This window comes from Oncorhynchus tshawytscha, linkage group LG20 (genome assembly GCF_018296145.1).
Source record: "Oncorhynchus tshawytscha isolate Ot180627B linkage group LG20, Otsh_v2.0, whole genome shotgun sequence".
Classification (NCBI taxonomy): Eukaryota; Metazoa; Chordata; class Actinopteri; order Salmoniformes; family Salmonidae; genus Oncorhynchus; species Oncorhynchus tshawytscha.
The window spans coordinates 32,114,956-32,139,441 of record NC_056448.1 but is presented as its reverse complement, the minus strand read 5'-3'; the positions used below and the strand labels follow the sequence as shown (position 1 = coordinate 32,139,441).

Genomic DNA, 24,486 nt, shown 5'->3' with positions numbered 1-24,486 from the left:
CGTCGTGTTTGGAGGACAAAGAATGCTGAGTTGCATCCAAAGAACACCATACCTACTGTGAAGCATGGAGGTGGAAACATTATGCTTTGGGGCTGTTTTTCTGCAAAGGGACCAGGACCACTGATCCATGTAAAGGAAAGAATGAATGGGGCCATGTATTGTGAGATTTTGAGTGAAAACCTCCTATCAGCAAGGGCATTGAAGATTAAACGTGGCTGGGTCTTTCAGCATGACAATGATCCCAAACACACCGCCCGGGCAATGAAGGAGTGGCTTCGTAAGAAGCATTTCAAGGTCCTGGAGTGGCCTAGCCAGTCTCCAGATCTCAACCCAATAGAAAATCTTGGAGGGAGTTGAAAGTCCGTGTTGCCCAGCAACAGCCCCAAAACATCACTGCTCTAAAGGAGATCTGCATGGAGGAATGGGCCAAAATACCAGCAACAGTGTGTGAAAACCTTGTGAAGACTTACAGAAAACGTTTGACCTCTGTCATTGCCAACAAAGGGTATATAACAAAGTATTGAGATAAACTTTTGTTATTGACCAAATACTTATTTTCCACCATAATGTGCAAATAAATTCATTAAAAATCCTACAAATGTGATTTTCTGGATTTTTTTTTCTCATTTTGTCTGTCATAGTTGAAGTGTACCTACGATGAAAATTACAGGCCTCTCATCTTTTTAAGTGGGAGAACTTGCACAATTGGTGGCTGACTAAATACTTTTTTGCCCCACTGTACATACTGAGGATATCACAAAATTGTCACCTCTGTTAGTTTGATCCCAGCAAACAACACATTGCTCATATTCACAAAACGACTCAAATTACACGGTTATCGCCAAGGGGTTTTGAGTGCTCACACTAATTAAAAATACTTATTTTCTCATCATCAATAAAGATATATACATGTATGTACTGGTCTTAAAAAAGCTTATCTGCCTCGTCTTCACAGCAAATATATATATATATATATATATATATATTTTTTTTCCTCCTCTTTTATCTCCCCACATGTTTTGAACAGAGGAGAAGAACCCCCCACCCCTTCTGGGACGTGTGCACATCCTGAGGTGGGGAGTTAATAAGGCTATGTACACGTCCCTGGCTGAGGGCAGGGGCCTTGGTAGGGTCCTAGAATGGTGATATAGTCTAGAGGCTCAGGATGTCCTGGGTCTATGGCAGGCTGGCTATGTCCCGTTTGGGTGGAGGACCATCAGGCTTACAGATGGCCCCGTTAGCCTTGTCCTCGAAAATCATCACCCTGCAGAAAAAAAAGAGAGTGAGAGTGAGAGTGAGAGAGTGAGAGAGAGGTCAGTGGCAGACTGCAAAACAAACTCAGTCACCCAGAGCTAAGGGTAGGTGCTTTTCTAAAAGTACATTGCACAACATTGTCAATGGGGGTGTCCAGCTGTAGAACAGAGAGTAGAGGGTGTTTTTAAGCAGCACTCACACAAGCATGAAACAGACATTCCCAGACAAACACACTAAGCACTTTTAGATCCATGTTTACAGTTAGCTTGAAGGGTTACTGGAAATGTGGCGTTGGGAAAGTGTGTATGTGTGTGCGCACGAGTGAGTGAGAGAAAGAGAGAGAGCAAATGAACATATGCCTGTGTATGCATATAGGCTATAGCAGGATTTGGGCCATGCACCGAGGGATGGGGTTTGGGGAACATGGTTGGCAACCCTGCCTAGACTGCCTCTATTCACTTCACGGTGCATGGGAGCTGAGAGCGGGGCAGGATTTAAGATGGTTGCCTTGCAGTGTCCACTCAGTGTCCCACACTAACGAAGACAGTGGCCATGGCCGAATACCCATACTAGTGGCATATGTTTTATAGTATGTGAAATGTATAAATTTGTCCTCCAAATAGGTAATCTAATGCACGATTGCGTTGACTCCCGCCATTCGTTCATTTTGGTACAGCGCTTCAATTTATCTGATTATCAGCTGTTGTCAAACACCTGAGTCGGAAAAGATGAGTGGTAGCTCAAACGCAGAAATTAGTATTCAGTTTAAGTATGTTGTACACTGGTATGGGTATTTGGACACCCCCAGTCACTAACGACACAGTCCCTAACGAGCGGCCAGGTCAGAGAAGGCGATCAGAACAGGACACCCTGCTGAGTTTAACAAGGGGCTTATGTCACCAACCTGACACACTGATCTAAATAGAGTAGAGAGAGGGAAGAGGCACAAAACAGAAATAATAGGGGAATATGAGAGGCAGGAGTCCAAATCCAAAAAAAGATTGAGACCATGAAAGGCCTTGAGAGAATGAAGGAGGGAGCCAGGGAGGAAGGGAGAGAGCAAGGGAGAGATGCACACAGAAAACGAGAGAGAGAGAGAGCTGACAGGTTCTATTCAGGGCGAGCAGGCATCTTTACATTCCTTTTTTGGTTAACCTCAGCAAAGCTCCTATAAGCTCATAATGTGCGCTGATCCCTATGGAGACCAAACCGCTGCCACGGCAACCTGAATGCTGGTTCACGGCTCCCTGGCAACCCACAGCCCATTCATTCTCTATGTTACCCAGGGTTTCAGTGGATGGCTCAATCAGCTACCTCCAGCTATATCTGCCTGACGGTGGCTACTGGATCAGTGTGTTTGAGGGGATTGCTCATCTTAAATTATGTAATGAGTAGTGATTTGGGATGTGAGATTTGTATTGTAGATAAGTCATTCTGCAAAGCCTTGCTCAGGCCGACCCTCTCACGAACACCCATTATGCCTCTAAATTCCCTTCTGACAAAGCAGCCTCAGTTGTCAGGCACAGCCACACTGGTTCCACTAATATAGCCGGGATTATCGAATTGGCTGGCTGGGCTCCATGAGGAAAGAGGGATTCCTCATCTCACTGTGTGGTGGTTCACACGATAACCCTGGAAAGCCTATCACACTGACCTGAACTAAGATTCACTCTGAGGACAACACAGAACCATACACTGTTACCGATCAACTACTTACTCCATGATCAACCTCTATAGATCTAACCTTTTATCCATAATAACTAGGATAACTACACAATGCTATGGTAATAATCACTAGTTAACTGATATGGACAAATACCTCACTATCAATATTCTTCAGATAATTCCTTGATCTTCAAGTTAGAAGTAAACAGAATAGATACACCATTGTCCTCTGTTGCTGTGAAGAGGAATGTTTCACCAGTCTTGTCTGCATCTTCCTCTATCAATGAGTATGCTTACATGAGCAGTAAATTCGATATTAAACTGATTATGGCAATAGGCAGATTATGCAAGTCTCGTAAACACCTTACTCTGCTTATCTTAATTGGTGTGTAGTTAAAAATCAAAGTAAGCATACGTCAATTAAAACACCTGGTTTTCTGAGCAATTATTAGGACACGTGTGTACCTTAAACAGCGTTTCCAGCAGTGTATTTGATCTGCGCATGTGTCAGCACCAGCCCAGCGAGCCTCCCTCTTTAGCGCCAGTGAAGTGTGTTTGGAAAAACTGAAAATATGCATCTTATAGTTTTCACATAAATGTTATAAGTCCGAACTCCGAATTAAATAGTATTCGCAAAAATACCATGGTCACGGTGGTAGAACGTTCATTCTAATTGGTGATTTTCTGCATTTATCAAAAGTCCCATCAGTAGCTTGATTTCAGATGTGTCCATGTAAACAGGATTATTAAGGAAATCATTCTTCTTGCAAAGCATGACACTTTTTACATGCCAAGTGATGCAGTGTTCCATCGCTGTGCCACTAGAGATCCTGGTTCGATTCCAGGCTCTGTCGCAGCCGGCCGCGACCGGGAGACCCATGGGGCAGTGCACAATTGGCCCAGCGTCATCCGGGTTAGGGGAGGGTTTGGCCGGACAGGGATTTCACCGCTTGTGCTATTTCTCACCTGGGTGTCGAAATACACTTGGAATGTAAACCAAAATGTGAGAAACATTTATGTTAATGTCTGTGTAACTAACTACAGGATATAAATAATATGCTGTGTGTCTGTGTCCGTACGTGTGCGGCCAAATGTGTGGTTAGTTTACTCTGGCACTCAAACGGCCAACCCAAGAAACAATAGGACTGGACTTGGAAAATAGGCCTGGGGGAAAAAACAAACAATCTGTGAATAACAGTTTACTAACCATATAATAACTCCTGTTTTCTGCCCGCAAATCCCTCACTCACTCTCTCAGCTTTCTGATCTCTCTCTCAGTCCCAGGAGAAACTACATAATATAATAAAACAAGAGATGTTGTAGATCGCTATGGCTAACTTGGACAATATACAATCAGATGCATGCATTAAAGGCTGGAGCGGGAGAAAGGTTTTTGAGAAGGGTGGGGTGCTTTTCTCAAATCACTCGGAGAATAGAGTCAGCAACATTTGTCTTTTTTCTCTCTTAGGGCAGTGAATGAGGCCCTATCTAATTCACTCTTAATGGAGAGGAAGGCGGACAACTGCACATCGCATGAGAGAGAGCGAGATTCAAGGTCAACATCTGTTTAGTACCCTTGAATAAGGCAATAGTATGGAATTCAGTGACTTCCCCGCTATATAATAAACACTCAAACATGTCTAATATATCAGTCAGAATAAATAGGCCAACTTATTAGGCTATAACTTTCTGAACCGTCCTCGCCCCTCCCTTCCGGCAAGATGTTCATCAGGAGGTGAACATGGATAATTACACCATCTAGTTCAATTAGGACAGGGTCATCACTCCTACTGCGGAAGGATGGAAGAGAGCACTAGCGCGAGACAAACAAAGAGTGTACGGATCAGTGAAGAACAGTTTTCTTTCCTTCTGATGACTAGTGCATTTTAGATTATTTTAGAGATTTGCCTGGTTAAGAGTCTGCCTGGCCAGCTTACTCCAGTTAGAGCTGACACGCAATAGCAAACACACACTGACCATCCCAATATGGCATAGCAGTCAGACGTCCTTTGTCTTGTCGTGTCCTGTGTGTGTGTGTGTGTGTGTGTGTGTGTGTGTGTGTGTGTGTGTGTGTGTGTGTGTACATATATATTTACATCTTTTATATATTTTCTTTTCCAAAAACTCAACTTCAAAACTCTCCTGCAACCCGCCTCACCAATAAATAAAAAAGTATTATTTACCTAAAATCTGAAATCCACAATAGAAGCTAGCCTGAAGCTAACCAGAAGCTAACCAGAAGCAAGCCAGTATACTGGCTAACGTTAGTATTTAGCTAACCACGGTTGATGGTCAACAGCGATCCTTTAGCTCGAAAAGCTATCGGCAGTTTTGTACAACGCGACTCAGACCAGAATATACCGAACCTATTTTTCTCTCCATCTCCCCGGATTTCAACCGAAAGCTCTGAACATTTACACCTGGATCTCCCAGCTAGCTAGCTGCTGTCCGTGTGACTATTGGCTTACGTCGGTCGGGGGGAAAATTCAATTATTCTTGAGCTAGCCAGCTGAATAGTTCCATCAACCACTCCTGGGCTACAATCACCTATCCGGACCTGTTTTACTGCCGATGCGGAGCACCACAGGGCCTTCACGACTGTACTACCGACGTTACCTGCACGAGGGAGTTATCCAACTGGCTCCTCCGTCGCGACGTTACCTGAACGGCCATCTGCGGCCCGCTAATCATTAGCTGTCTTATCTGCTGCTATCTGAATAGGTCTCTCTGACAATTTTTCTTGGGTCACTATAACTATATCTATTTTGCCAATTGGATTGATCCCCTCTACCACACGGAACCCCACTAATCTACTAACGGAAACGCACGAAGTGGCTAAAAACAGAACACCGTCCAACACTAGCTTGCTACCGATGGCCCGGCTAGCTGCCTGAATCGCCGTTACCCCAACCAACCTCACTACTAACTGGACCCTTATGATCACTCTCCTTAATGTCAATATGCCTTGTCCATTGCTGTTCTGGTTAGTGTTTATTGGCTTATTTCACTGTCGAGCCTCTAGCCCTGCTCATTATACCTTATCCAACCTTTCAGTTCCACCACCCACACATACGATGACATCACCAGGTTTCAATGATGTTTCTAGAGACAATATCTCTCTCATCATCACTCAATACCTAGGTTTACCTCCACTGTATTCACATCCTACCATACCTTTGTCTGTACATTATACCTGGAAGCTATTTTATCGCCCCCAAAAACCTCCTTTTACTCTCTGTTCCGGATGTTCTAAACGACCAATTCTCATAGCTTTTAGCTGTACCCTTATCCTACTCTGTTCCTCTGGTGATAAAGAGGTGAATCCAGGCCCTGCAGTGCCTAGCTCCACTCCTATTCCCAAGGCGCTCTCTTTTTATGACTTCTGTAACCGTAATAGCCTTGGTTTCATGCATGTTAACATTAGAAGCCTCGTCCCTAAGCTTGTTTTATTCACTGCTTTAGCACAATCTGCCAACCCGGATGTTCTAGCCGTGTCTGAATCCTGGCTTAGGAAGACCAACAAAAATTCTGAAATCGGCCAAAGGTGGCAGTGTTGCAATCTACTGCAGAGTTCTGTCCTACTATCCAGGTCTGTACCCAAACAATTTGAACTCTCATAGATATCATCCTAACCAACTTGCCCTCTAAATACACCTCTGCTGTTTTCAACCAAGATCTCAGCGATCACTGCCACATTGCCTGCATCCGTAATGGATCAGCGGTCAAACAACCTCCACTCATCACTGTCAAACGCTCCCTGAAACACTTCAGCGAGCCGGCCTTTCTAATCGACCTGGCCCGGGTATCCTGGAAGGATATTGACCTCATCCCGTCAGTAGAAGATGCCTGGTTATTTTTTTTAATTGCCTTCCTCACCATCTTAAATAAGCATGACCCATTCAAGAAATTTAGAACCAGGAACAGGTATAGCCCCTGGTTCTCTCCAGACCTGACTGCCCTTAACCAACACAAAAACATCCTATGGCATTCTGCATTAGCATCGAACAGCCCCCGTGATATGCAACTTTTCAGGGAAGCTAGAAACCAATAACACAGGCAGTTAGAAATGCCAATGCTAGCTTTTTCAAGCAGAAATTTGCTTCCTGCAACACAAACTCAAAAGTTCTGGGACACTGTAAAGTCCATGGAGAATAAGAACACCTCCTCCCAGCTGCCCACTGCACTGAGGATAGGAAACACTGTCACTACCGATAAATCACTATAATTGAGAATTTCAATAAGCATTTTTCTACGGCTGGCCATGCTTTCCACCTGGCTACCCCTACCCGGTCAACAGCACTGCACCCCCCACAGCAACTCGCCCAAGCCTTCCCCATTTCTCCTTCTCCCAAATCCAGTCAGCTGATGTTCTGAAAGAGCTGCAAAATCTGGACCCCTACAAATGTATTTATTTGTATTTATTTCACCTTTATTTAACCAGGTAGGCTAGTTGAGAACAAGTTCTCATTTGCAACTGCGACCTGGCCAAGATAAAGCGTAGCAATTCGACACATACAGAGTTACACAAGGAATAAACAAAACACAGTCAATAATACAGTAGAACAAAAGAAAACAAAAAGTCGATATACAGTGACTGCAAATGAGGTAAGTTAAGGAAATAATTACAATATAGCAATTAAACACTGGAACGGTAGATCGGCAGAAGATGAATGTGCAGGTAGAGATATTGGGGTGCAAAGGAGCAAAATAAATAAATAGATACCAGTATGGGGATGAGGTAGGTAGATAGATGGGCTGTTTACAGATGGGCTATGTACAGGTGCAGTGATCTGTAAGCTGCTCTGACAGCTGGTGCTTAAAGCTGTGAGGGAGATGTGAGTCTCCAGCTTCAGAGATTTTTGCAATTCGTTCCAGTCATGGGCAGCAGAGAACTGGAAGGAAAGACGACCAAAGGAGGAATTGGCTTTGGGGGTGACCAGTGAGATATACCTGCTGGAGCGCGTGCTACGAGTGGGTGCTGCTATGGTGATCAGTGAGCTGAGATAAGGCGGGGGCTTTACCTAGCAGAGACTTGTAGACCTGTAGCCAGTGGGTTTGGCGACGAGTATGAAGCGAGGGCCAACCAGAGCGTACAGGTCGCAATGGTGGGTAGTGTATGGGGATTTGGTGACAAAACGGAAAAGTAACTTTTACAGGGTCGATGTTTTGGAATGTAGTCAACATTGTTTGTTTCATGCTCCTCCCACCATGGCGATTTAACGCTGGTTCGGTACTCGAAGTTTTGTTAAGTTCTACACTTCTGTCAAAATGTGTCTCAAGTGATTGAGAAGATCAAGTCTGTCTATCAGAGCAGCCCCTTTATAACGCAAAGTGCCTGCTCTACTTCCTCATTCATTGCTAGAGCTGTCTGGACTGCATTGTTAGCTCCCCACTCATGCTGCACAGACGTTAACACACTTGAATAATGCAACACAGCATGCATGACTATTTGCAAAACAATATTCATACATTCTAGACCACATTTACAATGCAAGACGATAACAGTAGCTTCCAGCTTTGACTGTAGGCTACCAAAAACAAATCAACTTCTTCATCACCCCGTCCTCCACCTGTGGTAAATTCAATTGATTGGACATGATTTGGAAAGGCACACACCTGTCTATGGAAGAAGTTTGAAAGCCTCTTCCTAGAACTGGCCGCACAGCCACTGAGCAGTCGGGGAAGAAGGGTCATGGTCAGGGAGGTGACCAAGAACCCAATGGTCACTCTGACAGAGTTCCTCTGTGGAGATGGGAGAACCTTCTAGAAGAACAACCATCTCTGTAACACTCCACCAAATCAGGCCTTTATGGTAGAGTGGCCAGACAGTAGCCACTCCTAAGTAAAAGGCACATTACAGCCTGCTTGGAGTTTGCCAAAAGGCACCTAAAGACTCTCAGACCATGTGAAACAAGATTCTCTGGTCTGATGAAACCAAGATTCAACTCTTTGGCCTGAATGCCAAGCGGCACGTCTGGAGGAAAGTAGGCACCTCCTACCACCTGGCCAATACCATCCCTACGGTGAAGCATGGATGGCAGCATAATGCTGTGGGAATGTTTTTCCGCAGTAAGGACTGGGAGACTAGTCGAGGGAAAGATGAACGGAGCAAAGTACAGAGAGATCCTTAATGAAAACCTGCTCCAGAGCACTCAGGACCTCAGACTGGGGCGAAGGTTCACCTTCCAACAGGGCAACGACACTAAGCACACAGCCAAGACAATGCAGGGGTGGCTTCGGGACAAGTCTCTGAATGTCCTTGAGTGGCCCAGCCAGAGCCCGGACTTCAACCCGATCTAACATCTCTGGAGAGACCTGAAAATAGCTGGGCATCGAAGCTCCCCATCCAACCTAACAGTGCTTGAGAGGATCTGCAGAGAAGAATGGGAGAAACTCCCAAATACAGGTGTGCCAAGCTTGTAGCTTCATACCCAAGAAGGCTGTAATTCCTGCCAAAGCTCCTTCAACAAAGTACTGAGTAAAGGCTCTGAATAGTTATGTAAATGTAGGTGGTGGACGTGGCAGATGGCATGGCAATGAGTGCGGTTGGCTGTCGGCGCAGCTACATTTTAGGAGGCCCCCCATCTTGGCATTGTAGAGAAAGTTTTACATTTTAAAGCAATTTCCTACAATTCTACACATTTCTCCATGGAGCAGAGAGAAAATTTTGCAGTTTTAAAGCTAATTTCCTGCAATTCTACGTATTCTGTTATGGATAATGCTGTGTTCGTTTGCTCAAACATAACAAAATGAATTCTGCTAAATCCATTTTTTTTTTTTTTTAAATGTTAAATTCTCCCTGACTGTCTAGCTTTTATTTTGGTGATTGTTAGTTCTCTAAGATTATATTATAAAAAATATAGATCCATTCTCTTTTTTTACATACATATCTGTTTTAGTCATTTAAGTTTATACTTCATGTGTTTTTCCATCCCAAAAATGTAGAACACATGTTATCATAATATATTAATCGATTACAATGGCAGAAAAACCCTGACTTCTGCAAATGTTTTATTGTCCGAGTGAGGTAAATGCTGTAAATTATGAAGGCTCAATGTATTTTGAAAGACATTGAGGATTATAATAAATACCGTTTTGATGTCATACAAGGAAGCCAAAGACCCATGAGTCCAAATGTGCACTTCACATTTCCATATCCTAAAACTAAATGTAAGTGTCAACGTTTACGATAAATACGTTGAATGTACAGTTAGAAGATGACATGGCGTTATACCCTGAAAAGAAAAAGCCAATTTGTTGTATTGTGAAGAAAATTTGACACAGACCACACATCTGAATGCACTCATGACTCTATTCTATGTACACCAAAATGCCTTGTGAAAGCCTAACACTAAGATTGTATTCAATAATTTAGCTAGTCATGTTGGCAATAGAACAAGCTTTCAAATTATGCCCACCTGACCCAGATTGTGATATATAATGGCCCATTTTTGGATTGTGTAAACAGAAGTAATTGTGTAAAGGCAGACATGCAGGGCTGTGTTCCAAACAAAACTACATGTGCTTGCTCTAGTTCTTCAACAGCACAGCTAGGAAAGCAAAAAAAAGAAAGAAAAAGCCACGTATAGTTGAAAACTTTGAGTCAAACTTCCTGGTTAAATAAAATGTTAAATAAATAAATAAATAAATAAATAAATAGTGCACTGAAATGACTTAGGAACTGTGTACACTTTGGAGAGATGTGTCACTTGGAAACACCAGTTAGACCTCGCACTCAAACACGTGTAAGTTTGTCTTATGTTGCACCTACCCCACATTTCCAACAATCTTGTCATGTTACTGAATGCATTCAGATATTTTCAGATTACGTTGTCAGCAAATGTGTTGAAAAGTACAGTAAATGATAATGCACATAAAATCAACAGTGTAATGTTTGGATTCAGTCTTGTGTTAGGTGAACTGTTGTGTCCTCACCTTTAGTCAAATACTTTTTCCATAATATCCAAACTGTTCCCTTTAAATTCCTACCATGGTTATGCATATGCTTTTATTTCACATTTGAGTCATTTAGCAGACACTCTTATCCAGACCGACTTAGAGGAGCAATTAGGTTTAAGTGCCTTGCTCAAGGCATATTTATTCCGTAAGAAACATATCAATTTAGCCCTATCCATAAAAGCCAATTCACACGAGTCTAAGGAGCTAAAAGAGACAGAGCACACTTCTATGCAAAGGTTGTTGATCAGTACAGTAAACTGTTCTAGCAGCTGCCAATAAAATAAGTCCTAAATGGAAGGGATTGTTTGTAATCTGTTGACCAATGAAATCAGCTAAAACAAGCTCAATAACTCAATGCATGCACACACTCCTATTGAATAATACGCATTCACGTGTATTGTGAATAGACCTAGGCAACATTTTGATTTACCCAGTTTATCAATAGAGATTTACAGTTCAAATAAATGATTGCCATTGTCGTTTTTGTAGTTAGATTGGTAAAAAGTCAAATTGACTGATTTATTCATTAATGCATACACGGCTGTCTCTAAAAGCACATAATGTTTAAATGTAATGATATTGAACTCACGATGCCCAACGATTGAACAGAGCAGTAGCTGAGTTTCTCTCTTTGGATCGAGTGCCATTGTGTGACTTAGGCTAATATGCCTTCTTTTATTTGGTGGTATCGTTTTGGTATCGAGTATCGTGATGGTATCGAGTATTGTGATACTAAACATGGTTTCGGTATTGAGGTCAAAGTTCTGGTATCGTGACAACACACACGCCGAAATACAAAGAACATCAACCGAGACATATTGTAGGCAACAATGCATGTGGTCACTCACACACCCACACGGAAGAAAAACAGATGCCAACGAAACATGACGCAATACAAAGCACATATGTCGGCGACAGGTGCCGCACACACACCAACCCAATACACTACAACAGACACACACCACAAACACTCACAGTTTGAGAACGGCCGAGCGCTTGCCCAGCATCATCTTGACGAAGTCTCTGTAGTTGATGCTGTCGCTGATGCCTTCGGTCACCTCAGAGATCATCTTCTTCATCTCCAGGTGGGTCTTAGGAACACCCAGCTTCTCCATCATCCTCTTCAGACCCATCATATCTGGAGGAAAACACAGGAGAATGGTTAACACACAACACCTGGCAAACACACATACGCAAGCAGCCAAATGTGCTTGCCTGACACCTGTTTTCAAGGCCAGTAGGTCAACTACAGTATCACCTTTCTAGTGGGATACAATCATGACTAATAAACCCCTTACAGACATCTAGTTCATCCAATACAGACAACACACTGAGGTATTAACCAATGTTCCCTCATATTTTTTCCCTGCACTGAGCAAATTTCAGGTCTGTTTGAGTGCAAACTTGAACGTCGTAGAAATTCTGTGCAACTTCCAGTGCACGTTTACTGTGAACACTGAGGTTGTACCACTTTAAGTTACAGTTTTAACAGTGGCCAAGTAGGCTACTTTATCATAATGTAGGCCTACCAGAGTGGCCTACCATCAAAACCTATGGAGAAAATGCATCCAATAATATTTTAACATAGAAATAGCTGTTCTAGCATTCAGCCTACAGTAGCAGCCAATGTGTGGTGTTTAATGCAGGCCAACATTCCATGAGACTTTTCAAAAAAAACATACAGGGCTTGACATTAATAAATTCATCCACTTGTCCTTCAGACAAGGAGGTGACTGAAAATGTGTTGTTTGAAACCACTTTACAAAATAAAAAGCATTGTTATTCCCCTACTATTATTAGAAAATCAGACAAATTATGCTACCCTCTGCCTATTGGCTACTTATTAAAGCTAGTCTCAAAATACAAAACCTCCCTTTAAGACAAAAAAAAGCTCTTTACCGGACTCGCTTTTCAAAGACGCCTCACTCTCCTATTGCTGACTATAAATGATTTAACTGGCTAATAACTCACTACCTAGCAAAGGATATGAACAACATGTACATGTACATGCAGCTCTCGCTTTGATCTCAAAACAAGCACATTTATTTACGACCGCTCATGCTGTAAACCGTCCAGTTCAAATGGCCTGGATACATACAGTGCCTTGCGAAAGTATTCGGCCCCCTTGAACTTTGAGACCTTTTGCCACATTTCAGGCGTCAAACATAAAGATATAAAACTGTATTTTTTTGTGAAGAATCAACAACAAGTGGGACACAATCATGAAGTGGAACGACATTTATTGGATATTTCAAACTTTTTTAACAAATCAAAAACTGAAAAATTGGGCGTGCAAAATTATTCAGCCCCTTTACTTTCAGTGCAGCAAACTCTCCAGAAGTTCAGTGAGGATCTCTGAATGATCCAATGTTGGCCTAAATGACTAATGATGATAAATACAATCCACCTGTGTGTAATCAAGTCTCTGTATAAATGCACCTGCACTGTGATAGTCTCAGAGGTCTGTTAAAAGCGCAGAGAGCATCATGAAGAACAAGGAACACACCAGGCAGGTCCGAGATACTGTTGTGAAGAAGTTTAAAGCCGGATTTGGATACAAAAAGATTTCCCAAGCTTTAAACATCCCAAGGAGCACTGTGCAAGCGATAATATTGAAATGGAAGGAGTATCAGACCACTGCAAATCTACCAAGACCTGGCCGTCCCTCTAAACCTTCAGCTCATACAAGGAGAAGACTGATCAGAGATGCAGCCAAGAGGCCCATGATCACTCTGGATGAACTGCAGAGATCTACAGCTGAGGTGGGAGACTCTGTCCATAGGACAACAATCAGTCGTATATTGCACAAATCTGGCCTTTATGGAAGAGTGGCAAGAAGAAAGCCATTTCTTAAAGATATCCATAAAAAGTGTTGTTTAAAGTTTGCCACAAGCCACCTGGGAGACACACCAAACATGTGGAAGAAGGTGCTCTGGTCAGATGAAACCAAAATTGAACTTTTTGGCAACAATGCAAAACGTTATGTTTGGCGTAAAAGCAACACAGCGCATCACCCTGAACACACCATCCCCACTGTCAAACATGGTGGTGGCAGCATCATGGTTTGGGCCTGCTTTTCTTCAGCAGGGACAGGGAAGATGGTTAAAATTGATGGGAAGATGGATGGAGCCAAATACAGGACCATTCTGGAAGAAAACCTGATGGAGTCTGCAAAAGACCTGAGACTGGGATGGAGATTTGTCTTCCAACAAGACAATGATCCAAAACATAAAGCAAAATCTACAATGGAATGGTTCAAAAATAAGCATATCCAGGTGTTAGAATGGCCAAGTCAAAGTCCAGACCTGAATCCAATCGAGAATCTGTGGAAAGAACTGAAAACTGCTGTTCACAAATGCTCTCCATCCAACCTCACTGAGCTCGAGCTGTTTTGCAAGGAGGAATGGGAAAAATTTCAGTCTCTCGATGTGCAAAACTGATAGACATACCCCAAGCGACTTACAGCTGTAATCGCAGCAAAAGGTGGCGCTACAAAGTATTAACTTAAGGGGGCTGAATAATTTTGCACGCCCAATTTTTCAGTTTTTGATTTGTTAAAAAAGTTTGAAATATCCAATAAATGTCGTTCCACTTCATGATTGTGTCCCACTTGTTGTTGATTCTTCACAAAAAAATACAGTTTTATATCTTTATGTTTGAAGCCTGAAATGTGGCAAAAGGTCTCAAAGTTCAAGGGGGCCGAATACTTTCGCAAGGCACTGTATATGGCAATGGTCTATTTACATATAGGCCTACTGTAGCTCATTGTTTATGCCCCACCAGTCTGTGTAGAGGGGCTGAGTATTACGTGTCAATGCAATAGAATCCTACTCCAATGCATTCTGCCTACAACAAAATCTCTTACATAGTTTGTTTTGTTAAGTTGCATTGAAAGTGGCTAATATTGCGTTGATTTGATTACAATTGCCACAGTAAAGGGAAACGTTGATAGTGTTAACAGGGAAAATTATAGAAGTGGTCGCTGTCAAGATCACGGAGTCAAAACGCAAGCCGAGACTTGCCGCTCAGATACATGACAAAAAACCCTGTAAAATTATGTAACATTAATCAATTAAAAACAATACTGTAGCAATGAGGTTTGTGCAGTAAACCCAATACATTATCACTGCATATTGGCTTTGCTTGAATTGCCCTGCCGATGCATTGCTGTTCGGGACATTTTCTTAAATTATATTTCAAAATTTGAGGAAGGCTATATGATCACACTGGTAATAGATCTGTTGTTGAATTATTTGTGAGGCACAGCTGAGTGAGCATACATTTAAATAATTAGCTTTTTATTTTACTAGGCAGATGGTGCCTGCATCTGATGGTCAGTCTCAGCGGAGGGAGAGAGCAGTAGACTAAGGGTCTGCCTCAACATCCCTCCGCTCTCCCTTTCATCCACTGACACTGACCAAAGAGGGACACCGTCTTCCAGCTGATAGGAAAAATAGTCGCACTGCATTATTTCTGCCTCATGCACAAATTCATGTTGTTAATCCTATGAACAGAGAAAGTGAAATATATCACGATATTAAAAAAGACCCAAGCTGCTAACACAGGCCTATAAATACACTTTCCTACTCATTCCTTACTGCTGCACTGCATGTTGTAGCACTGTGTGGAAATAGGAAGAAGGCACATTTTATGGCTTATAAAAGTGTTGAATACAAAGTTCACAGTGCGGAGTAAGAACTTAAAGACTAACGCACTCATAAAAACAGCTGCCCTTCACTGTATCTGTTGACAGTCTCTCTAGTAATGGTTTTAAACATTTTTGAAATCTCAAAGTATCAACTTTGCTGTAGCTTTATTTATTTATTTTTAACCTTTTTCGTGATATCCAATTGTGAATCTTGTCTCATCGCTGCAACAACCCAACAGGCTCGGGAGAGGCGAAGGTTGAGCCATGTGTCCTCCAAAACATGATCCGCCAAACCTTGCTACTTAACACGCCACAAGGAGTCGCTCGAGTGCGATGAGCCTAGTAAAGCCCCCCCCCCCGGTCAAACTCTCCCCTAACCCGGACGACGCTGGGTCAATTATGCGCCGCCCTATGGGACTCATCTGATTGGCCAGCAGTAGGCCTATATTGAACTTGATTTGCTCTCTAGGCACCCCGGGAAAGCAGTGTTTGTACCCTCACACACATGAAATGTATTTCCCTACCCGGCGCGCAGGGCAGGTGAAATCAGGTGCATCTACTGCCAACAGCCCGAAACTAAAAAATACAAAATAAAGAACAAGGCTTTATCATTGGGTTTTTTACAGAAATATTTGGCGATTGACTAAGAACGCCGAAGATCGACCAGTCGATCAAATCAAATTGTATTGGTCACATACACATGGTTAGCAGATGTTAATGCGAGTGTAGTGAAATTATTATGCTTCTAGTTCCGACATTGCAGTAGTAGCTAACAAATTCACAACGACTACCTTATACACACAATGTAAAGGGATGGAATCAGAATATGTACATATAAACATATGGATGCACAATGGCCATGCGGCATAGGCAAGATGCAATAGATGGTATAAAATACTCGTATATACATATGAGATGAGTAATATAGGATATGTAAACATTATTAAAGTGGCATAATTTAAAGTGACTAGTGATACCTTTATTAAATCAATTCATTAAAAGTAGCCAGTGATTGTAGTCTGTATGTTGGCAGCAGTCTATGTTATTGATGGCTGTTTAACAGTCTGACGGCCTCGGTGACCACTACTCTAGAAAGTTGAGTGACGTTCAATCTCATGGGGCGGCAGGGTAGCCTAGTGGTTAGAGCATTGGACTAGTAACCGAAAGGTTGCAAGTTCAAATCCTAGGCCATCATTGAAAATAAGAATTTGTTCTTAACTGACTTGCCTAGTTACATAAAGGTAAAATAAAAAAATGTTTCTCTCTGTGGACTGATATTTGTACTGCAGTCCAGGAGAAGCGGGCAGTCTCTGGGCTACTGTGCACAGCTTAGAGGGAACATTCGTCTTAACTACTGCTCAGTAATATCTCACACACAGATAAATTATCCTTATTATGACTGCAGTTGTGTATCACTGCTGAGCTGCTTGCTGGTTCCACTACTTACCAATCTCTCCCTGGTCGTTCAGGTCAAACTCTGCATATTTGTCTGCAAAACAAACACACAGCAGACTAAATAAGGAGTGTGGTGAACCAACCCCCCTCATACCCTCCAGAGACACAAACAGAAAACACACACCACAACATTATACCATATATACAGTACACACACAGCATTCATAAAGTATTCAGACCCCTTCACTTTTTCACATTAGCGCCTTATTCTAGAAAATGTATTAAATATATTATTTATCAATTTTCACACAATACCCCACATGACAAAGCAAAAACATATAATACATTTTTAAAATGATGAGAAAGTGCATGCAACCTCAATTAGCGCTAGCGTAATTGCTAACTAGCATTAGCGCAATGACTGGAAGTCCATGGGTACATGCTAGCAGATACCCATTGACTTCCAGTCATTGCTCTGACACTAGTTAGCAATGGCTCGCAAAACAACCTCTAACTTCATTCATACTGGACAGAGATATACAAATGGTATCCAATAGTTAATCTGACTCTGGGGAAGTAGACAAAGGTCCTCATTGCCAAAATTCGGAAGTATCCCAGTTTAATGCAGTCAAGACAGGTACTACACAATTATATTGGATGATAAATAACCCGAGGTATGGCAGCGATTAGTCTACTATAGCGGGAGTCAGCTTGGTTGGTTGCCGTCTCTCCCTCCCTCCTCCGTGTCACTCACAGTAGCCTACAGATAGCACGACCCCTGCTAGAGAGGGTCACCGCTCTACCTCCTTTCCCTCGCGCTTTATCAGCTCTGGTTAATAAAGTAGCTTAAAAATTGACTTCTATGCTGCTTATCACCCAGATCGGAAGGGGTTTGCATCTGACCAGGTCTACACAGAATGGGTCGAGTTGTCCTCGGGTCTGTTCGGAACTGATCATTCATGCACACACATACAGTACATACATAAATAATCAGGTCCAGATGGGAAAGCCCCAAGTCCATTTTGGAACGGGTCCAAATTTTGGGGCTATGAAGGCCTCTAGGTGAAAAGCCCTGGAGGGCGGCTGTTTCTGAGATACTGGATCTGGTGCGCCTGGCACCGACAATCCTACCACGCTCAAAGTCGATTTTGTCCATTCTAACGTTCAATCGAACAGTAACTGAATACCTTGATGCCCGTCTGCCTGCTTTATAAAGCAAGCCACGACCAAGCGACTCACTGTCTGTAGGAGCGATCCATTTTTGGGAACGGGGGGGTGTACCTAATAAACTGTCTGGTGAGTGTAGGTCAGATCCTTCATAATATAGCCTGATAATTTATCAGTAAGTAGTAGGGGGACGATGCTGACCCTGTACGTAACTTCTGAGGAGAGGGCCCCTGCAGTTCCAGCCTCCCACCTAAACACTGCTGTGAGTGGGCCTCGTCCTAAAGCCCTCTGTAAATCATCCATCCACACACTGAGTCTCAACTAAACAAGTATATTCTTCTTCTTCTCCTACATTCCTCAATGTTCTCATGTTCCAAAAGGTGAGTGAAGTAGTTTATCCTCTCTGAGGACTTCCCGCTCCCCCCATTCACCTTTTTGGGCTTGGCTGTGTGCTTAAGGGCAAGAACTGACAATCACACATTGTCTCGCTATCTTCCCCACCCCTTTCCCTCCCTTTCTTCTCTCCATGGTCAGGAGTTTGTTCTGACAGATATATTTGTGTGAAAGAGACATCAACCCCTGGAGCGTGGGTAGCGGTTGGTTTGAAGCCTCAGCTGAGACAGAAGGATGCTATATGGAAAGCCTCCTGTCATTTTTATTTTTTAAATGATGTATTGTGCTCTTGACTGCTACCTTGCTCTTTGTTCATTCTATCAAAAAATAACAATACCTCCAAACAATTGCGGTAACAGCTTTTGATAGCTCTATATTATTCCTGTGTTATTAATCACATCTCAGAGGCTGAGAGAGAGCTCTGATCTAGAAACATAAGATCTAAACTGAGACAGGAAACAAGCTTTGAAGCACAGCGGCAATCAGCAGGGAGGAGGAACCGAGGGGGCAAAGGTGAGGAAGTCAGGGGTCAGTCAGATACCATAGAAACTAGAATGAGATTGTAGCATGGAGAGAGCCATCCTCTCAGGATCTCCCTGGGACCCTGTATGTTTATAGACCATTTCCTGCACTGCACGGTGGAGTATGAGAAAGACATACAGCATTGGGGCTCTATCTAGGTCTGGTCTCCCATGTTTATAATCTTAGGACTTACCCCACACACACACACACACTACACTGACTAGCAACTCTCATACCTGTCCCTTGAACAATGACACACGCACGCCGACACAGAGTTAATGTAGACCGTAATATGGCAGGAATCTGGGAGTCTTTGAGGTAAGCCCCGGTCTCAATGCTGTGGTATGATAGTTAATCTGGTCCTGTTATTCTACTCCCTATAACCACACGTTCCCCAGAGCCCTGGATAAAACAACAACAACAACCAGAGGAGTGGAGCAGCCACATTCCTGCTGCCTGGACTGCTGGGGACAGGTCGGGCCTCACAACCCACTTAGAAATCAGTACAGAACACACACACACTAAAAAACAGACACAAAAGACAAAGATCAGCAATAACCGACTACATTATCATGCTGTTAGTTTGCCTGTCCAAGTAGACCTGGCACCATGCAATAACACACATAATGACACTTAAACAGTAATGAGATGGCAGCACAAACAAACACATTGACATATGGTACACACCCCCACAGGCAACTCACTCCCACTCCTCTGTGATTAAGAGCTAAAATAGGACAGTGATACATCAGATATTCCAGGTCGGGTAGGTCTTTCCTGGTAGAATTCCTTACTTTTAAAAGAATCCAGTTTTTCCAGGAGGTCCTCCTCATCCCGGTATTTCTGGTCTTCCATGTATTCCTAAGGAGAGAAGGGAGAAATAAATCTTCGATCCTTGCTGAGTATCAGGCCTAACATGGCATCAGATTCACAAAATGTTACCTCCCAATTATCTCTCTGCCCAAAGTGCACTTTCTTTCACTGGCTTATAAGGAAAAGACTGGGATAAGAAATATGGTGGAAACTCCAAATATTCCATGCCGCCACCAATCAAATGCTTTTTCGATTGGTGGGAAGAAGTGAACGGGTGTACACTTCAGGTTTCGATGTATCTGAAAGAGGTTTCAATGTGTCAGAAACTTGAGCTAATTAGCTTAAGTACAGCACAATGACATCTCGATCTCAAAGATGTCCTCCTCAGAAATCTTTTGTCTTGGTAAAATGGAACACCCCACAAGGGTGAAGGAAAGAGAGAACATCTCTGGACATTTCTGGCAGCTAATGAAAAACTAATGGAGCAATCTGTAGTGTAAGACAGATTCCACATGCCAAGTCTAAAAGGGTCTGTAAAGACACAGGCTGCTTCCCAAATGGAACCATATTCCCAATTTAGTGCACTATAAAGGGAATAGGGAGCAGCCACCCATAGAGTGTGTTCCTATAGGGCTCATTAAACAAGTTGGATGAATGACTGATACCGGAGTCAGTAAAGAAAGGTAGACCACTATTGTGACTGACTGACTGTTCAGGTGATGTCAGGGGATTTAGATACCTTTAATGTCTGAAGGTGTGTTAGTACAGTACATTGACGAGGAGGAGGGGGACAGAAGCTATACTGTTACACTGGCAATACTATAGTGCCTATAAGAACATCCAATAGTCAAAGGTATAGGAAATACAAATGGTATAGAGAGAAATAGTCCTATAAATACTATATTAACTACAACCTAAAACCTCTTACCTTGGAATATTGAAGTCTCATGTTAAAAGGAACTACCAACTTTCATATGTTCTCATGTTCTGAGCAAGGAACTTGCTAAACGTTAGCTTTTTTACATGGCACATGTTTTACATGGCACACATTACTTTCTTCTCAAACATTTTGTTTTTGCATTATTTAAACCAAATTGAACATGCTTCATTATTTATTTGAGGCTACATTGATTTTATTGATATTTTATATTAAGTTAAAATAAGTGTTAATTCAGTATTATTGTAATTGTCATTATTACAAAAAAATAAATAAATAAAAGCCCGATTAACCGGTATCGGCCTTTTTGGTCCTCCAATAATCGGTATCGGCGTTGAAAAAAATCATAATCGGTCGACCTCTACTCTGGAGCAGGTTTCATCAAGGATCTCTGTACTTTGCTCCGTTCATCTTGCCTCAATCCTGACTAGTCTCCCAGTCCCTGCCGCTGAAAATCATCTCTACAGATGCTTCACAGTAGGGATGGTTTCATCAGACCAGAGAATCTTGTTTCACATGGTCTGAGAGTCTTTAGGTGCCTTTTGGCAAACTCCAAGCAGGCTGTCATGTGCCTTTTACTGAGGAGTGGCTTCTGTCTGGCCACTACCATAAAGGCCTGATTGGTAGAGTGCTGCAGAGATGATTGTCCTTCAGGAAGGTTCTCCCATCTCCACTGAGGAACTCTGTCAGAGTGACAATTGGGTTCTTGATCAACTCCCTGGCCAAGGCCCTTCTCCCCCGATTGCTCAGTTTGGCTGGGCGGCCAGCTCTAGGAAGAGTCTTTGGGGTTTCAAACGTCTTCCATGTAAGAATGATGGAGGCTACTCTGTTCTTGAGGATCTTCAATACTGCAGCCATTTTTTTGGTACCCTTCCCCAGATCTGTGCCTTGACACAATCCTGTCTCGGAGCTCTATGGATAATTCCCTCGGCCTCACGGCTTGGTTTTTGCTCTGACATGCACTGTCAACTGTGGGACCTTATATACACTGGTGTGTGCCTATCCAAATAATGTCCAATCAACTGAATTTACCACAGGTGGACACCAAGTTGTAGAAACATCAAGGATCAGGGATGCAAACCAGTGAGGGCCCAAAAAGGTGACTTTGTTTTGCACAAACATGCAAAAAATCCCTGCTAGGGGGAAATGCAGGTTTTAACTAATTAAACAAAGAATATGATCTACATGATTTACACACAGTCGCTGTGTGTAAAATAAAAGTGGTTAACGTGAACCTAACTCACAGCGAGGCGCAGACAGAGATGGTCGCCTCGCTTCGCGTTCCTAGGAAACTATTCAGTATTTTGTTTTTTACGTGTTATTTCTTACATTGGTACCCCAGGAAATCTTAGGTTGTATTACATACAGTCAGGAGGAACTACTGTATATAAGAGAAACGTCAACTCACCATCATTACGACCAGGAATACGACTTTCCCGAAGCAGATACTTTGTTTTGCCCACCACCCAGGACAATGGATCGGATCCCAGCCGGTGAACCAAAACAACGTTGCTGTAAAAAGGGGCAGACGAAGCGGTCTTCTGGTCAGGCTCCAGAGATGGGCACATCGCGCACCGCTCCCGAGCATACTACTCGCCAATGTCCAGTCTCTTGACAACAAGGTTGATGAAATCCGAGCAAGGGTAGCATTCCAGAGAGACATAAGACTAACATTCTTTGCTTCACGGAAACATGGCTCACTCGAGACACGCCATCGGAGTCGGTAGAGCCAGCTGGTTTCTTCACGCATCGCGCCGACAGAAACAAGAAGAGGGGCGGGGGGGTATGACTTATAATTAACGAGACGTGGTGTGATCATAACAACATACAGGAACTCAAGTCCCTCTGTTCACCTGACCGCATTATCTACCAAGAGAATTATCTTTGATTATAATCACAGCCGCATAAATTCCTCCCCAAACAGACACAGACGGCCCTGAACTAACTTTATTTGACTATGTAAACTGGAAACCACAGATCCTGAGGCTGCATTCATTGTAGCTGGGGATTTTAATAACGCTAATCTGAAAACAAGACTCCCTAAATTCTAGCAGCATATTGATTGTGCTACCAGGGCTGGTAAAAACGCTGGATCATTGTTATTTTAACTTCAGCGACGCATATAAGGCCCTCCCCCGCCCTCCTTTTGGAAAAGCTGACCAAGACTCCATTTTGTTGCTCCCAGAGACTAAAACAGGAAGCTCCCGCGCTCAGGTCTGTTCAACGCTGGTCCGACCAATCTGATTCCATGCTTCAAGATTGCTTCGATCACGTGGACTGGGATATGTTCCGCATTGCATCAAACAACAACATTGACGAATACGCTGATTCGGTGAGCAAGTTTATTAGCAAGTGCATCAGCGATGTCGTACCTATTAAGCAACTATTAAAACATTCCCAAACCAGAAACAGTGGTTTGATGGCAGCATTCGCGCAAAACTGAAAGCACGAACCACTGCTTTTAACCAGGGCAAGGTGACTGGAAACATGACTGAATACAAACAGTGTAGCTATTCCCTCCGCAAGGAAATCAAACAAGCTAAGAGTCAGAATTGAGACAAAGTAGAGTCGCAATTCAACAGCTCAGACCCAAGAGGTACAGTGGGGCAAAAAAGTATTTAGTCAGCCACCAATTTTTCATCATAGGTACACTTCAACTATGACAGACAAAATGAGAAGAAAAAAATCCAGAAAATCACATTGTAGGATTTTTAATGAATTTATTTGCAAATTATGGTGGAAAATAAGTATTTGGTCACCTACAAACAAGCAAGATTTCTGGCTCTCACAGACCTGTAACTTCTTCTCCAAGAGGCTCCTCTGTCCTCCACTCGTTACCCGTATTAATGGCACCTGTTTGAACTTGTTATCAGTATAAAAGACACCTGTCCACAACCTCAAACAGTCACACTCCAAACAGCCTAACCAGCTCTGCTAGGGCTAGTAAAATGGTCAAAGTGAGGTGTTCTCTCATTTGTGTCTGGAAACAGCTAGCGAGTTAGCTTGGTTGCTTGACACCCTTTGTGAGGTCAGAATGCTCGGATCAACCCTACTCCCCGGACAGAGTGTCCAGTGATGCACTCTGAGAGCGAACCGCTCTGTCCGTTCATAAATTCAATCTGACAACTCTCTGGCTTTACCAACGCCCAGTACGCACTCTGGCACTCCAGATTAAATTTACGAACAAACCCAAAATCTTAATGTTTAGCTAGTCTTTTGTTATGCTAACAAGCAAGCAAGAGGTTGCATAGCAACAACAACTTTCGGTAGACAGGCGAAGCATTAGTATGCTCAACTGAAAGGATACCGTTTGTTTACAGTACTAAAATGAACTAATAGTATGTAGTATACACTCATTAAGTGGGTAGTATACAGTGTATTGGTATTCGAACACAGAGTTGCTCGTCAATGAATGCAGTGATGTTCAGCAGATTACAATAACGCTTTGATTTAGCCACTTCATTTCCATAATAATAATAAATCCTTGTCTGACCTCCACGATGAGACCTGCTTTTTATAGGCTGTTAATACCGTTGATTGCTAGTAATACCCTCCTGGGGGGTGGTACGTGTTGCAGTGATGACTCAGACCCACTGAATCGTGCCGCTGTCGTTGAGATTGGCTGTAATGTTGATTCTCATATTCATCTGCAATTTAAATTCCACTCCTCACACTCTACAAACTTTCACTCCTGCTCAATCTGTCTCTGTCTCTCTCCCACTCAGACACTCTT

At 42.8% G+C, this 24,486-nt stretch overlaps 1 protein-coding gene across 2 annotated transcripts in view; it reads right to left on the bottom strand.

The window, feature by feature from the left end:
- Nucleotides 1–654: 654 nt before the first annotated feature.
- Nucleotides 655–24,486, bottom strand: part of LOC112220218 (allograft inflammatory factor 1-like) — a 33,119-nt gene continuing 9,287 nt past the window's right edge. Inside the window, exons 3-6 of one of the 2 annotated variants that reach the window (XM_024381944.2) lie at nt 19,798–19,864; nt 16,974–17,015; nt 11,854–12,016; nt 655–1,264 (exon numbers count right to left, since the gene is read on the bottom strand). In XM_024381944.2, coding sequence (XP_024237712.1) covers nt 1,177–1,264; nt 11,854–12,016; nt 16,974–17,015; nt 19,798–19,864 — 360 coding nt within the window. In that variant the 3' untranslated portion in view covers nt 655–1,176. The remainder of the gene's footprint in view (nt 1,265–11,853; nt 12,017–16,973; nt 17,016–19,797; nt 19,865–24,486) is intronic. The other variant, XM_024381945.2, reaches the window with a different exon arrangement.